The sequence below is a fragment of the Belonocnema kinseyi genome, chromosome 4 (genome assembly GCF_010883055.1).
Source record: "Belonocnema kinseyi isolate 2016_QV_RU_SX_M_011 chromosome 4, B_treatae_v1, whole genome shotgun sequence".
In the NCBI taxonomy this organism is placed as follows: domain Eukaryota; kingdom Metazoa; phylum Arthropoda; class Insecta; order Hymenoptera; family Cynipidae; genus Belonocnema; species Belonocnema kinseyi.
This window is the reverse complement of record NC_046660.1, coordinates 49297512-49315445: the sequence shown is the minus strand read 5'-3', so window position 1 is coordinate 49315445 and position 17934 is coordinate 49297512. Positions and strand designations below refer to the sequence as shown.

At 26.6% G+C, this 17934-nt stretch overlaps 1 protein-coding gene across 5 annotated transcripts in view; it reads right to left on the bottom strand.

Moving 5' to 3' along the window:
- LOC117171743 (tyrosine-protein phosphatase 99A) overlaps nt 1-17656 on the bottom strand; it is a 117093-nt gene extending 99437 nt beyond the window's left edge. For all 5 annotated transcript variants that reach the window (XM_033359332.1, XM_033359333.1, XM_033359334.1 and 2 more), the window contains exon 1: nt 16386-17656. In XM_033359332.1, coding sequence (XP_033215223.1) covers nt 16386-16557 — 172 coding nt within the window. In that variant the 5' untranslated portion in view covers nt 16558-17656. The remainder of the gene's footprint in view (nt 1-16385) is intronic.
- Between the last annotated feature and the right edge of the window lie 278 nt (nt 17657-17934).

The window sequence follows — 17934 nt, the reverse complement described above, 5'->3', positions numbered from 1 at the left end:
GTTAAAAGTTGGAATATTTTGTTTAAAATTCGTCCTTTTTGGCTTGAAAATTCAAGATAATTGATTTTTTTTCTTTTTTAAATGTTAAATTTTTTTCTCTTGAAAATTCATCTGTTTTGTAGAAAATTTGTAATTTCGGTTCGAAATGTTATCAATGTGGTAGAAAATTCAAGTATTTTGTTGAAAATTCATGTTTACTAGTAAAAAAAAGAAAATTTGGTTAAAAGTTTGGTAGAAAAATAGTCTGTTTAAGTTTAAAAATCCATTATTTTGTTGATAATTCATTTCTGTTCGTTAAATCTCACGTGCGTATTATATTTTGGTTGAAAATTCCACTCCTTGCTTGAATATTGAAATAATATCTTTAAAATTAATTGTTTACGGTCGAAGATTCCTAATTTTACTCTTTTTTTTTCTTCTGCTTGAAAATACAAGAATTTAATTCAATTTGGTGTCTTTATTGACTAAGAAATTTTTTCTTGTTGAAGATTCAACTATTTCGCTGATCGTTCAACTTTTTGGATTGAAAATTCATTTTCTCGAAAATTTATATTTTTTAGTAAAAAAAAACATTTTTTGGTTGAAAATGCAACCGTTCCGTTGAAAATTCATCTGTTTTAGTTGATAATACAAGTTTTTAGTTGAAAATAAGTTTTTGTTTATTAACTCCAACTGTTTTTTAAATTAAAATTACGTAAATTCTTTTCTTTTTAATATCAACCATTACACTTTTGGTGGAAAATACAACTCATTGGTTGAAACTTACACTATCTTGAAAGTTAAATTCATTTTTTAAGCTGGAAATTAAACTTTTTTTTTAACTTGAGCTGATTGGTAATAAATGTCTTTTTGGCTTGGAAATTCAGAAATTTGGTAAAAAAATAAAAAATATTCCATTTCTGATTAAAGCTTTATATTTTTATTTGAAGATTTATATTTTCTAGATGGAAACTCAACTATTTCGTAAAAAATGCAATTATTTTGTTGAAGATTCATCCTTTTTGGTTCAATCCAACCGTATTTTATTTTTAATTAAACTCTTCTTTTTTGAAATATCAACTATGGCATTAATTTTTTTTAACTGCATTTGTTTTGAAAATTTAATTGTCTGGTTGAAAATTCGCCTACTTAGCTTGGTTATTTAATTGTTTGATAACAAAGTAACAATTCCATTTCTGATTGAAACTGTATGTTTTTAAATGAAAATTTATCGTTTCCAGTTGAAAATGCAATTATTTGTTTGAAAATTAATCCGTTTTGGCTGAGGTTTCAACTATTTTGTTTAAAATTAATCATTTTTAGTTACCTGATTTTTTATTTTTAATTAAATTATTTTTTATTAAAATATCAACTATGAGATTTTTCTTTCGAAATTCACCTTTTTAGGTCAAAATTCTTTTTTTAACTGAAAATTGAACTATTTTGTCGGAATTTCAACAGAAAATGGTTGAAAATTGGTCTTTTTCCCTAAAAATTCAACAATTTGGTACAAAATCAAACTATAGAAAATTAATCTTCTTGATAGAAAATTTAACTATTTGGTTAATAATATATGTATGTGGTTCAAAATTTATATTTTTGGTTGAAAATTAAACTACTTTGTTGAAAGTTTAACTAATTTGTTAATTTATAAGAAATAGTGAATCCCCCCCAGCGTGACAGACACTCAAAAATATTTTTCAAGGATAAGTAAAGAAACAGTGGCACTAGCAGGCAATTGTGAAAAAATAGTATCTTCAGCGTCAATTTTTTTGTCGCGAAATAATTGCAGAATATTGCTTAAATTTTCAAAAAAATATAAAACTTCATACAAATAATATACTATTTTCCAGAAAGGCACTCCTTGAAGATCTTCAAATGATAAACCACGAATTTGCATTTCGCTAAATAAATACTCTGGAATCGTTACTCATTGTTCTCACGCTATTCGTTCCGAGGTAAATAGTGTGAGTAGAAAATGCATATTTCACAGGCTTTAGAATTCAGCATTCAACATACAGCGATAATTTCCGAGCTCGAAAGGCGTGGCAGAGGAAGAAAACTCGAGAAGAGATTTCCATAGCAAAAGAGAATTCACATTATCGATCTTTTACTCCAGGCTCCACTCAATTTCAATTTTAAATTCAAAGGAATTTTTTTTGAATTTTGTATTGCGATTTATAATAAATTATTTTAGAAAAGGGTCACTGAGAATGAACTCAATCTTGTGGTGTCATTAAAATGAGCGCATGCGCATTATATTCTGGGAAAGATATTAATTCAAGGAGAAGAGGAATATTCTCCCGGAGAAAGCACTTCATGTCATCGAATAAAGAGAGCACGTGCGATCAGTACATTCTTTTATTTTTAATTCAACAGATATGCATCCTTTCAATCAATCAAGTGAAAACAAAATATAAATGATACAATTTTTCATTTTTTATTCGATTAGAAAAATAGGGCTCTGATCGACTAGAAGGCTTAAAAAAAGCCGCATCAACTGAAAAAAAGTGTCAACTGAAATAATAACTTTGTTTGTTCAGAAATATAGAGTACATTTTTATTGATTTTCAAATATTTATTGTAGAATGAAAATAAATATGAAAGTTAAAGCAATTTTTTAACAATAGTCATTCAGCTTAAAAGATTCAGAATCTCAGTTTAAAACGTTTTTTTCTGAACTGTTAAACTTGTCAACTTGGATTATCATATAAAACAATAAGTTTATAATTTAGATTAATTTCAAACATTGAAATTCAAGAATTTCAAGCATTTGTTTTTAACATTTTAAACTTTAAGTTGATCAATAATTGAGGCTGTAAGTTTGAGAATATACAATTTTAATGTGAAACTATTAATTTTTTAATAATTAGTTACAATTAATTATAATAGTAGGATCAAACAAATTAATCTAGATAAAATATTAAATTCAATATGAATCACTTTAAATTCCTAAGATTTCAAGTCAAAACATATTGCATTTTCAGGAAAGTGCTTGGATTTTTAACAACAAAAATAATAATTTTCAAACTAAAAAATTACATTTAAAGCCAAATAGTTTAATTTGAAACAAAAATCTATTTTCAAGCAGAAATAAGATTTTTTTATAAAATAGATAAATTTTTAACCAAATAGTGAAACGTAAAAAAAATGATTTTGAACCATACATTTGCATTCACAATATAATAGTTGTAATTTCCACAAAAAAAAGACAAACTTAAAAAAATTAATTTCTACACAATAATTTAATTTTTAACAGAAAAGATGATTTCCGATAAAGAAAGATAAATTTTAATCCAAATAGTTGAATTTAAAACAAAATTTTAATTTCACGCAAAAAGACGAATTTTTTAGAAGAGTTCAATTTTTAACAACAAAGTTAATTTTTAACTAAAAAATATAAGTTTTCTTCATAAAATATGAAATTTCAAGCCAAAAAGTCGAATAACACAACATTAACAAACAAACATTAAATTTGTTGTTTTGCTTAAAAATATCCGATTTCCAGTGCAAAATATTGACATAACCCGAAATTGTTTTCAAATTGTAATTCTTCTTCTTAATCTATGTCCACTTCCAGCAAGAAAATGCAAAGAACAACCTAAAATTATTCAAAAATTTGTTATTTTCTTTGAAATTCAATTATTTTTTATAAAAGGTATCGATTTCGACTAGAAAAAACGAAAAAATCTCAAAAGAACTATGAATTTTTTAATTAAAAATATAAATTTTTGACGAAAAACGATAACATAACAAAAAATTGCTGCAAATTGTAAGTCTTTCTGGAATTCCATATCGATATTTCCGGTGAAAACCTCTATCCTACAACACTGTACGCAGATGATTAATATTCTTTCGAATCTAATAAATTTTCTAATGAACACTACAATAATATGTTAACATAACCGTAAACTGTTCAAAAATTGAAAATCTTGCCTAAAATATAATTATTTTTGTTTAAAAATACTGATTTTTGAGGTAAAATACTAACATAACCTAAAATAGTTCAAACATCTTATTATTTCCTGAAATATATGTTTGAAACATTAACATAGCAACCCCCGACGAAGAACACTAACATAGTCCAAAATTGTTAAATGTTTTTAAATCTCGTTCAAATTATAATTCTTTTTTACTAAAAATACCAATTTAACCTAAAATTGTTAAAATGGCCTGAAAGCTGAATCTATTCAAAAAATTGCCAATCTTATTCGAGCTATAATTATTTTGGTTTTAAAATACGAATTTTTTGTTTAAAACGCTTAAAAAACCAAAAATTGACCAAAGCTATCCAAAATTCTTATACGATACTAAATCTTGCTAAAATTATGAGTTTGGTCTCTGAATACCATTTTTTGGTTTGAAACGCTAACACAACCTAAAATTGTTGAAAATTATGAACCTTTAAAATCGAATGATTTTTGCTTAAAATAACTAATTTCCTGTGAAAAAAAACTTTCATATAACCTTAAACTGTTAAGAAATTTCAAATTTTATTTGAACTGTAATGATCTTTGTTTTAAATATGATTCTTTTCCAAACTGCTGATATAACCTAAAATTGTGGAAGGTAGTAAATCTTTGTTGAATTCTAATTTTTGCATTAAAAATAATACTTTTCGGCAAAAAATACTACCGCAATGCAAAATGGTTAAAATATTTGAAATCTCGTTCAAAGTATTAAGATTATTGTTTAAACATATCAATTTCGATGCAAAAAAAACAGCGTAGTCTAGAATTGTTTAAAAAAATGATAAACTCTTAAAATTGAATGATTTTTTTTCAAAAATCGTTAAACGACAAAAACGCTACCAAAAACAAAAATTTTTTAAAATGGGGAATCTTGATGATTTTTGTTTAAAAATGCTAAGTTCCGGTGAAAATAAAATACCTATATTTTTTAGAAGCTTTTAGTTTTATTTGGAACTTTTTTATATTATTCTAACTTTTTTTTGAATACCAATTTGAAGCGATAATTACTAACATAAAACGTTATTGTATTTACAATAATTTATTAGATAATTTAAAAGTTCTAATAAAACCACTCAAGAGTATTGAAAGACACTCAATTTTTTTAATTCGCATGTACAGTTATCTATAATTTTGCTTATTAAAAAGGATTATTTGTAGATTTCATTTTTTTAATAAAAAGTTTAAGAGTTTTGAAACATATCGCCACACCTCTTATTTGTGACAGGACTTAATTTTAATTGAAAATTCATTGCAAAAATAAACTCCCGGGGGTACTAATTAAAATACTCACAAAGGAGCTTTTATAAAAAATTTGCGAGAAAAAATGTCAAATGTGAATTCTTGAGTATGATAAACGCCAGAAGACCAAGTTATTGACGTAACGTCATATTTTTTTTCATAAGTAAAGTTTTTTTCTTAGCAAGTTAATATACGGTATACACATGAGCGGTTGACGGAAAAATGTAAAAATGTCAAGCGGATGAAGGAATTATAACCTTATGTTAAATAAAATGACACAGTACTTCCCGAGCTATTACTGGGTTCATTAAATTTGATATAATTGAAAAAAAATGTGAAAAATATAAAATGAAGATCCTTCAGCATAACTTCAAAGACTGTTAATTATATTCCGCAATTAATAATGTTCAGCATTCTTTTTTAGATAAAATATCTGATTTAATTATTTTATTTCTTACGAATTACTTTTTTCATTAAAAAAAATTATTTTCATGTAGGCAGTTTTTTAAGAAACTTCGAGACCAGTCCACAGCTGAAAAAGGTTCATGTCCGTGCTAAGTCTCTAGAATGTTCTGGATGACGTCATACGCCATAAAGGTTATTCATTATCTCAATTAAGCATTTCCTTTAAACACTTTTAAGATTATATTTTGATTTTTCCTTGCATTTTCTAATGCGTCGTATAGTTGTGATGCAAGAGGGTGTTTTATTTTTCCTTGTAGAATATTATTAATATAATTAATTAAAAACATTCCTTTCTTGCGTTGTTTTTTGTGCAACATAATTATATGACTTCAACGGAAAATTCTAGAAACTCAGCACGAACATGAACCACTTCAGGTGTGGAACGGTCTCAAAGTCGGTAAGGTAGGAATCTTTATGTAGAAAACATCCTGCCAATCTACTCAAGTCGGTTTCACTCGTAACCAAGAAGTTTATCATTGTTATTGGTAAGAAAAAGAAGCGGTGTAGTTTTTTTTAAATTGTTTAGCAGTCTTTAACGCTGAGTTCTTGCAGATGAAAATGATATTTCTGAGGCTGATAAGAAACGTCAATCCTAACAAGACAGGGCTTGTCTTTCAGAGAAGACAAACGCAATTTATTTTTTGCTTCTGTAAGCGATCGAAACACATTACGTTCTACTATCTTGTGAGCATCATTTTCTTTATGTCCCATTGCTTTATTACATATCTCTTACTTTTGAAATCAAAAAATGCACAGCTCAAAAACTCTCAAAATTGGGGGAATAGAGCAATTTTTCACAAAACTAGGGAAATATTAGAATAATTTTTTGTTGAATAAAATTAATGTAGTGAACATATCCCTACAGAGGTTAATCGTGAATTAAAAGCTTAAATAAACGTAAAATAATTAACTTTAAATTTAATTTATTTTTAAGTATCGCGCCTTAACTATAGACTAAATTTAATTATTATTTTGAATATATGAGTATTTTTAAATAATTATTATCTACTCTAGGTTGCCTATCCACTTTAGGAAGTTTCCCCAAAATAATTTTTAACCAAAAATAGATTTTTTACCAAATTGATTAATTATCAAACACAAAAAAACGATTTTTTAACAAAACAAAAAAAAACAAATTACGACACTGTTGCTTTAAGAACCAACCAGTTGAAATTGCAAACAAAAGAGGCGAATTTTCAACTAAATAATCGAACTTTTAACAAAATACTTGAAATTTAAAGCCAAAACGTCGAACTTTTTTAAAGACAGATTTTCAAAGAAAAAGTTAATTTTTAACAAAGAATGATTATTTCAGTTTTTAACAAAACAATTACATTTTTTAACAAAATTAAATTTTTAACCCAAAAAGATGAATTTCAACTAATTAGTTAAACTTTGAAACAAAAAATGATTAAATTCAATTTAAAAAATAATTTTGAACCAAAAGAAATAAATTTTAAACCATAAATGGAATAGTTAAATTTTGAGATAAAAAAAAAATTAACCTGCAAATGACGAATTTTCAACAAAACAGTTCAATTTTCAACCAAAGAAGTGAATAAAAAATCCATTCTTTACAAATTAGTTTAATTTTCAACCAAGTAGTTGTATTTTCAACCAAAACATATGAACTTTTAACTCAATATTTCAACTGTCAACCAAGAAGAGGAGATAAATTTTTGAGGCAAAAAGACTAACTTTCTACAAAATGGTTAAGTTTTCAAACTGAAAATATGATTTGTCAATAAAAAAGTGAATTTACAACCAAATAGTTTAATTCTCAACTAAAATAATAAATATTTAACGAAAAAATGAATTTTTTATATATTTTATATAATTATAAATATATAATAATCTTTTTCTAGTTTTAGTTTTAATTTTCTGCACATTTTTGGAAAAATCCTGTTGCCTCTCTTAATTGTTTGTCTAATGATTGTTTGAAGATCTCTTTTTTTATTCTCCTTTTAACAAAAAGTAATTTTATCTCGTATATTTTCAGATGAACAATCTTAAAAATATATTTTTTTTAAATAACAGGAAAGGGGCTTAATCTTACGGAAAATTCTTTTAAATAGTCCATATTTACTTTTCTAATTTTATTTTATTTCTTTTCTTCTTGACAAAGATTTTGTATTTTAGATTCATTAACTTTCAAACATCTTAAATGCTTTAATTTTTTAAAATTATTTAGTTTATTTTTTTATATACAACTTACAAATTTTTAAACTTATTTTTGAAGATCCCTTCTTTTATTCTCTTTTTAAACAAATGTTTTCTTTTTATTTCATATCTTTTCATATTAATTTTGAAAATATTTATTTTAAAAAAATCTGGAAAAGGGGTTAATCTTACGGAAAGCTTTTTTCGAGAAGTTATATTTCCAAACAAAAATATGACGTTTAAAACAAAATGATTAATGGTCTCAGAAAATGGAAAAAAATTAGCAACTTTTTTTACAATATTATTAACTTTTTTACTAAATATCTTAAATAAATTTTCAAACACATTTGAAGTAGTTAAGTTTTCAGCTAAGACAATTAATTTTCAACCAAAAATGAAGAGGATTGTTAACAAAATAATAAAATTTTCAACAACAACAAAAATGAATTTTTAACGAATTAATTGACATTTCAATCAATCAGTTGAGTTTTCAACAAAAACAACTTAATTTTGAACTGAATATTAGTATTTTGAACAAAATAATCAAATTGATAAACAAGTAAAATTAAATTTAGAAAAATACTCGGATTTTCTTATTGGGTTCGAAACAATAAAACGGGTAAGTATCTGAAAAACAGGTGAAAAAGGGAAATTTAAAAGGAGAAAAATAGGAGAGTGTGATTTCTAGCCTGTAAAAAAACTTCCTGAACCCAAAAAGTTAAAATCCTATTTATTTATAAATACTGCAGATCTAATCAATAAATAATGCCACACCTAGTACTGATATTCGAATAAATGTTCTGCAGTTGTATTAAATTCATCTCAACTTGTCCGCTATATTTCGAATTACCCTGGTAGAAATATCTAACTTTATGTGAATTTCACACTCGCATTGTGTACACATAAGAAAATTAGTTTTACCTCGCTTTTATATGCATATACTTTTGCGTGGGTATGATAATAATGTGCGGCACTTCTTGCATATTTCAGAAGAGAAAATGACTTTATGAGCATCGTTTATGTGATGCATGTTTAAAGAGAGTTTAGATACTGTAAACAAGTTAACGTGTAAAGTTTACAAGTTTATAGCAGGTGCAAGTGAAACTTTTGATAAAGGGCTTTTGAATATAGAAGTAAGTTTTGATGGAGTTTTGGGGAGAAGAGTCCGATCATCATTTAAACTTAGTCTTCATTCGTTGTTTAAAAAAAAAATCTATTTTGGATTTTGACAGGCCTCGGAATCGAAATGAAAAAAAGTGCACTGAAAAAAATAGTTTAGCTGTAACAGCTAAACTTTTAGCTGGATTTCGTCTTCTAAGAAAATATAGCTGTTTCGTCTAAATTTCTAGGTGCTTTAGCTAAATTTGCCATCTAGAAATTATTTAGCTAATTTATCTAAATTATTTGTAAGTTACTGAAAAGTAACGTTATTTTTAACCGCTATGGTAACTTTTTTACTGTTTTAAAAATTAACTTCTAACTTACATAATATAAGATTTTCGTAGTAACTTGGATCTTTAATTTTAATTAATACAAAGTTACTTTCTCTTTTTGTATTATTATCTCCTATTAAGAGAGGTTTATGGGTCAGTTATAAGTAGAAAATTTATCTCTTTTGTTTGAGGATTAAGCTATTGTTTTCTTAATTACCGTTTTTGGTCGAATGCAACTGGGATTGATTTCAAATTAAATTCTTTTTTGGAAGAAATAATACCAAATACGATATTTTTCGTGGAAAATTCATCTGTTTTGGTTCAAAGTTTAACTACTTGGATGAAATTTAACGTTTTTTGTTAAAAATTAAACTTTTTTAAAAAGAAAGTTCAACTATTTGGTTGAAGCGTAACTGCTTTGTTGATCATTCATATTTTTTGTTTAAAATGCAACCATATAATAACCAAATAAATCTCCTTCATTAAAAAACACAACAATTCAGTGGACAATTTTTTTTTCCTTGTTGATTTAAAATTCGATTTCAAATTTCAAAAAATTTAAGGGAATTTCAAAATATTTAAATAATTTAAAAGAATTCAATAAATTAATAAGAATTGAGTGTGATATCAAAATAAATCAAAATGAATTTAAAAAATTCGATAAATGTCAAATATTCCGCTGATTTCAGTAAATTTGTAGTACAGTTAAAAGAATTCAAGAAAAATGAAAACAAATGCAAGTAAATAGAACAAAAAGTGTAAAAAAATCGATTAAGTTCAGATAAATTGAACTGCATTTAATTCGTGGATAAAATTCATAGAAATAAAAGGTCAGTTTAAAAATCTTCAGGCTAATTTGAAAAAAAAATGTATTTAAGAAGATCGACTGCATTCAATAGATTTAAAGGGAAATTAAAAAAAAATTAAAGGCGAATCGAAAAGAATTTAATGAAATTTATACGAATTTAACAAAAATGGGATAGTTATATTTTTAGTTGAAGAGATTAATTTAAAAAAAAAGAATCTCAAACTATGAATATTCAATTTAGAAAAATGCATTTTGAAACAAATAGTTTATTTTCGACCAATAGTGAAATATTTAATTTAATACATTAATTTTCAACCCATTAAAAACCAATTTTCATCAAAACAGATAAGTTTCCAACCAAAGAAATTAATTGTCAAACAAAAAGATTAATATTCTACAACAAAACATATTTCTATTATTTTTATTTATTTTACAACAAAAGACGAATTTTTAACAAAACAAGGAAAAATTAAATTTTCGGTTAAAAAAGTTTATTGACAACCAGAAAACAATAAAATTTTAAATAAAATGATGATTCTTTACTAAACAAAAATTAAATTTGAACCAAGCGTAAACGTTTGAATTTCGCAATAAAAAAATTCATTTTCAACCAAATAAATGATTTTCAGCTGAAAGAGATAAATTTACAATTAAAGATGGAAGTTATATTTTCAGTTGAAAAAAATTAATTTTTAAAACCTAAAATAATTCTAACTATATTGATAAATATTCAACAAAAAAGAAAATTTTGAACAAGGAACATAAATTACAAAAAAAAATTTTAAAAATCATCGTTTTGACTTGAAAATCTAAGAATTCAGGGGACAATTTTTTCTTTCTTGATCTAAAATTCAACTTTTTGTTTTCAAAACTTATCTCTTTTGGTGAAATAAATCAAATTTATTTTGGTTGAAAATTCGTTTTTTTTTAAATTTAATTGTTTGATTTTAATAAAATATTTTTTGGTTAAAGCATACAAAATATTAGATTTGAGAATTCGTTTACTTTGGATGAAAATTATTGTATTTTGTAATAAAAATCAACTATTTTATTTGGTTGAAATTTCATATTTTTAGTTTGAAAATTCAACTTTTTTTCTAGAAAATCCGTCTCTTTGGTTCGATAAATAGACAATTTAGTGCACATTTATCTGTTTTAGAGATAAATTCAACTATTTTATTAAAAATTCGTCTTTTTATATCAAAGTAATCTCAATAGTTAAAATTTCATCTTCTTGGTTAAAAGTTTATTTCTTTCATTAAAAAATTAAGGATTTTATTATTCTAACGAAAAATTTTCCTATTATATTTTTGGTTGCAAGTCTATCTTGCTTAGTCGAAAAATCTTGTATTTTGTTGAAAATTGGCCTCCTTAATATAAAATTAATATTTGGAGTGGGAAAAACCCTATTTGTTTAAAAATTCTTCTTTTAGTTTCAAGGTTCATCATTTCAGTCAAAAATTAATTAATTTAACTAAAAATTTATTTATTTTATGCTTTGTTTAAAAATTAATTTCTTTGCTTAAAAATGTTCCTTTTTTACTTGAAAAGTCATGTATTTTGTTAACAATTTGTCTTTTTTTATAACAGATTTTAGAATTTTAACAGATTTAGAAGTTTTTTTTTAGAAAAACATTTTTTAGAAAATTCAACTGCTGGGTCAAAATTTGAACTAATTTGTTAATTCATACAAAACAGTAAAATCATCCGCAAATCGTCTAAATATTACTTTTGCATTAATCCTAAATAAAATCACGAAAAAAATTAGTGTTTCAAAATTTCAGAAAAAAAAACTTTACGTAATTTATGACAATTATCAAACAAGTTGAAAAATATTTTTCGTTAAAAAAAAAGCAAAGAAATAGTTTCATTAGCGAAATTTTTTGAAAAAATAGTGTTTTTGGTGCAATTTTTTTATGGATATCTTACTTTCATTAATGGAATCTTTCCCTATTTTTAATCACATACTATACATCTGTTGCTTTCGCTAAAAGGCAATTTAATTTTTCATTTACATATCATACACTTCCGAGGGATAATAGTTCTGATGAACAGAAAGCTGCAATGTAAATTTAATCAGATACCAGTTTTCATTGTAATAGAAAGATATGGTCTGTGCAATTACAAAATTTCCTAATAACCATAACGATTTTTACAATCAAGATTCTTCTTCGAATCTCGGAACATAAATTCTTTGGCAATCGGAGTGATCATTTATCAACACTATAAAATAATACAATGCAATTATAAAACTCTAATGTCTAATTATTGCATTTTTCTCCATTCCTAATGTGCTGTCTATTTAAATTTTTGTTCATTTACAGTATTAAAAGAATCGTTATCTCTTCAATTGCAGTACTATGAGTGAAAAATTTCACTTTGTTGCCAATGGGACATAAAACAAATAAAATTGGTTTCGTATCCAGCCAATTAAGATTCAAAAAAATTTTTACAATTCACAGAATTAATTCAATTTTGAGTTAATTTTGAAAAATTCAAAGGAATTAAAAAAAAATCAAAAAATTCCATAAATTAATAGGAATTCAGAGTGACTTCCAAATTAACTGAAATTAATTAAAAAAGTTGAACAAGAATTCAAAATATTCCACTGATATCAGTAAAATTAAAAGGTAAGCTAAATTTAAAACTCTTCAGGGTAAATTCACAAAAATGTGAAAATTCAAAAAAGATTAAATTAATTCAATAGATTTAAAGGAAATTTAAAGGCGATTTTAATAGAATTAAAAATAATTCGATGAACTCCATACGAATTTAACACAAAATGGAATAATTATATTTTCATTGAAAATATTTATTTTTAACAACAAAAAAGAATTTCGAAACTATAATGATAAATCTATAATTAAAACAAATGAATTCTGAACAAAATAAATAAATCTTAAATTAAAAAAAAATGAATTTAGAATCAAATAGTTGAAATTTCTACCATAATAAAATAGTTAAATATTTCATTCAATACATTATTTCTTCGACCAATTAAAAACCAATTTTGAACAAAATAGATACATTTTCAACCAACAATAGACGAATTTTCACCGAAATTCATCCATTTTAAACTAAAGAAGCAGTAGTTAAATTTTCGGTTAAAAAAGATAATTTGCAACCAAAAATTTTTTTTAAAATGATGAATCTTTGCTCAACAGAAATGAATTTTGAATAAACAATGTGAATTTCCGACCAGAAAAATGAGTTTTCAACAAAATACATGATTTTCATCTGAAAAGGATAAAGTTAAAAATAAAATTGGAAAATATATTTTCAGTTAAAAAAATTAATTTTTAAACAAAAAAATTCTCTACTATGATGGTAAATAGTTAATAAAATCGTCTAAAAAGATAAATTTCCAACCGTAAAGATTAATTTTTAACCAAAAATGGAAGCTATACTTTCAGTTACAAATATTCATTTTTACAAAAAAAAAAATAAATTTTTAACTATAGAAATTGATTTTCGATACAATATATAAATTTTCAAATAATAAAAAATGCAACCAAAAACAGACAATTGTTGAACAAAATAGTTAATTTTTCGACCAAAGAGATTAATTTTAAACTGAAATTATGGATCTTTGGGCAATATAATGAATCTTTAACAAAATTGTTGAATTTGGAACCATAGGATAAATATTCAACCAATAAGATTAATTTTCTACCAAAAACATGAATTTTCAACAAAAAATTTATGAGTTTTCAACAAAAATACATAGAATAGTGATATTTTTAGTCCAAAAAACTAATTTTGAAAATAAACATAAGAATTTTTAACAAAGCAGTTGAATCCTTAGCCAAAATAAAGAAATTTCAACAATGATTTTTTATCAAAATAGACGTATTTTCAATTAATAAAAAAATTAATGTTCAACCTAAAAGTTAGTTTTTAACTTGAAAAGGAAAAAATGTTTAACCAAAAACAAAATAGCTACTTATTGAGAAAAAAAAATTAATATAAAAAAAACTAATTTCAAACAAAATAAATAAATTTTCAAATAAATAGTTTCAGTTTTAAACAAATTGTTTGTTTTTCTACTAAAATAGCTGAATTTTCAACCAAGAATATGAATTTTCTTCAATTTAATTTTTAACCAAACAGTTGAATGTTCGACCAAATTTTTGAGTTCCCAAGACAAAAAGATAAATTTTCTAAAAAACAGTTAAATTTTCTATCAAATAGCTCAATTTTCAACAAAAAGATAAATTTTCAAATAATTGGATTAATTTTATATCCAAAAAAGATTAATTCTTAACAGAATACATACATGTTTAAACAAATAGTTTAAATAGTTTAATTTAAAACAATGAATAATTTTCTAACAGAAAATAATGGCTAAAAAATATATTTTTGACAAAGAAGTTCAATTTTTAACCTATAATTATGAATATTCAACCAAGAAAATTAATATTATTTCAAGAGAAATTAAAAAAAAAAAAGGAATTTCGAACCAAAAAGTTTAATTTTTAATTAAAGTATATTAATTCACAATTAAAAATGAAATAATAAAATTTTTAATAAAAAATGTTCTAATGAAAATGAAATAGCTACATTTTGAGATAAAAAAATTAATTTTTAACAAAAAAAAAGAATTTAAAAAAAAAGAATGAAATCTGCAAATAAACAGTTGAATTTTTAACCAAAAAGATTATTTTTAACCAAGATGATGATTTGTCTAGTAAAAAACATAAATATTGAACAAAATACATGAATTTTCAACAAAATCGTTGAATCAACTAAAAAAAATCAATTTGCAACAAAGCAGTTAATTTTTAACCAAAGAGATGAATCTTACAACAAAAAATTTATTTTTAACAATTTATTTATGCGTTTAACTAAGTATAGTGGATCTTTAACCAAAAAAATACATTTAAAGTAAAAAAGATAAATTTTCATGTTCAATAAAAAGTGGAATAGTTAAATTTTAAGTTAAAAAGATTAATTTTAAAACAAAAAAAGACAAAATTTCAACCATATAGTTCATTTTTCAATGAATTTTTATCTGAAATGATGAACCTTCAATCAATAAAATGAATTTTTTTTTAAATTAGTTACACTTTTAATCATCTATAATTAATTTTTCGACCAGAAAGATGGGGTTTCAACAAATAATATACATTTTTTAGCGTATAAACCAAAAATAGCAATTTTTAAGAAAAAAAATTATTTTTTAAACAAATAGTTAAATTTTTAAACAAACATGGAATAGTTATACGTTTTCAGTAAAAAAGATTGACATTCAACAATAGAGACGAATTTTTAATAATTTTTTTACTTTTCAACTAAAGAGGTCAATTTGTATTTGAAATCATGAATCTTCAGCTAACAAACACAATTTTTAACCAAGTAATCCCAATTTTTATTAAGTATTAAATTGATCAAAAAATATAAATTTTTGACAAAAAAATTAAATTTTTAATCGCCAAAGATGAATATTCAACCAAGATTAATAATATACCGAGTCAATTAAAAAAAAAACATTAATTTTTGAACTAAATAATTTAATTTTCAAATAAAGCACATCGATTTGCAATTAAAAATAGAATCATTAAATTTTAAGTTTTTAAGTTGAATCTTCAACCGAAATAATGAATTTTCAATCTAATACGTGAATGTTCAAACAAATTTTTGAAGTTTCAACTAAAAAAGATCAATTTTCAAATTTGTTTTTTAGGCAACTAGATATTTTCCTTTCTGTTGGTAAAACTCCACAAATGTCAAGTTTTTGAAATTGCATCAGAGTCGCAATGAGACCGCGCTCTCAGAAACTGTTTCTCAAAAATGACGGTCCGCGGAATAAAAATCGGGAATTTTTATTTTCTCTTATGAAAAATCAGGGCACAGTATAAAAGAAATCCGGGCACAGTACAGAAAAATCGTGACATGTCCTGATAAATCAGGACGTCTGGACACCCTACTAAAGCGAAGTTCGTGGCAGCCCAGTCTATCACCCTTTGCATAACTCCAGCAAGAAAAATAATCCCTGAAAATAGAAGCAATAAATGAAAGAAGGAGTTAAAAATAGCCCGAAATCGAGAATATAGGAGTAAGTTATGAACGCGAACGTGGTAGGCAGACAGACTTCAGCACGCTCGATTCTCGAAAGTCAGAAAAGCCTCTGCCATAGGCACAAGTGGAATTGACCTAAAAGCGGATACTCGCATCTGCACCACTGCATTGATATTTATATTTACCCGAGTCCCGAGTAGAGAGTAGCCCGAGAGTAGGCTTTCTTTTTCCCCGAATGCGAGTACCGTCGCTGGCATTAAAAAGGGACGAAATTAAGCTCGTTGAGCTCGTTCCGAGTCCCTAATTATTTACCTCGGTTGGTATCGTTGTCGTTTCCGTTGGGAGGGAGAGTGGTGCTGATCATCTGCTCGGTGGTGTCCTCGGTCTGGCCGTGCACACCGACCAGAAGAAGGGCGAGGTTGAGAGCCACTGCCCTGACAGTCGAGCGAGAGCCGCTGCTTGCGGTCCGCTTGGACCACGGCATCTTTCTCAGATCCCTGGCTGCTTGCGCTGCGATTGCGAGCCTGAACTGCGGGTGGACCCTATCAGGAGCAGCTGTGCGAGCCAGAAGGCAGAAGCCTCGCACGCTCCAAACCGCCTCCTTCAAGTCTCACTGAAGAGGAACCGAACCCTCTTTAGGCGAGTCCTAACCTGACCTGATCCACCTTCAGCCCAGCTGCCGCGTTCCTTTTTCCCACAGAGGCACTCTCTCCAATTTGAATAACTCTTCACCGATATCCAGGCCAGGGGGACGACACATCATGGCCCAAATCACGACACTTTTTTTCGGAGCACTGAACTAGACGGAGAGGTTTTTTTTTACTTCAGGAGAATCCAGGGGGTGCAGCGCCCTCGCATCCTTCCAAAATCTCGTATCTCGTGCTTCGATCGTATCCCGAACTCTGCCGACCCCAACCCTACTGGAGCAAAATGGAACAACCGAGGCGAACCGTGAACATATCGACCGGGGATTCTCAACAATTCCCGAATAATAGTGCAATCCGGCGAGATTTTAATTGTGACAACGGTGGAGGAGCAGGAACAAAGCTTCCGGATCCATCCCTTTCAGCTGCCGATCTCAATTCAAGATTCACTCACTTCTTTTTTGACACTTGAAAAACACGTGTGCACTTAAATGTCATTCTTGACCACAATCTTGACACTTATTTCTTCCACTTGTCATTCTTGCCAAGATGCACTTTTTCTTCTGACAGAATCTAATCCTTTAGGGGTGTAACTTTTTCGAAAGTTGTCACGGAAGGTTGATGCATCGGAAGGTGGACTGCAGGACTTTAATGCGATAATGGAGCGGCGCAGACATTTTTATTATTCAGAGCTCAGGGTCAATGGACAGTCACCTGCAAGTGGGAACGGAAAGAAGACGACGCCTCTAAAGTCTAGAGTCGCAAAGTAACAATATTGACGCTAGGACGATGTTGTTTATTTTTTGAGAAACATTGCTTCTCGCGATGACACCGGCGAAATAATGGAGAGGTAGGACGTCAACACAATGGCACAAATCCTACTTCAGTTCGGCTGACGGTGCCGAAGAGCACGAGTCACGAACGTTCGTGCCACGGACGTCGAGATTCGCATGTTACGCGTGCACGAGCTAGACTAGCCGGACACGTTTACCCCTTCTCAGGAGGTTTTTCTCTGACTCTCTTGCTCTTTCACACTGGATTTCCCCTTCTCTAACAGGGGCGGCGGTACTAAGGGCAGGCCTCTGACTACACACTATTGACATTATTTTTCATACTTTTTTTTAAAGCGATAACACTATTTTGCTGTTATTTTGAAAAGAAATACAGTAAATAAAATATTTCCCAATCAAAGAGACAGTTTTTTAACAAAAACAGAT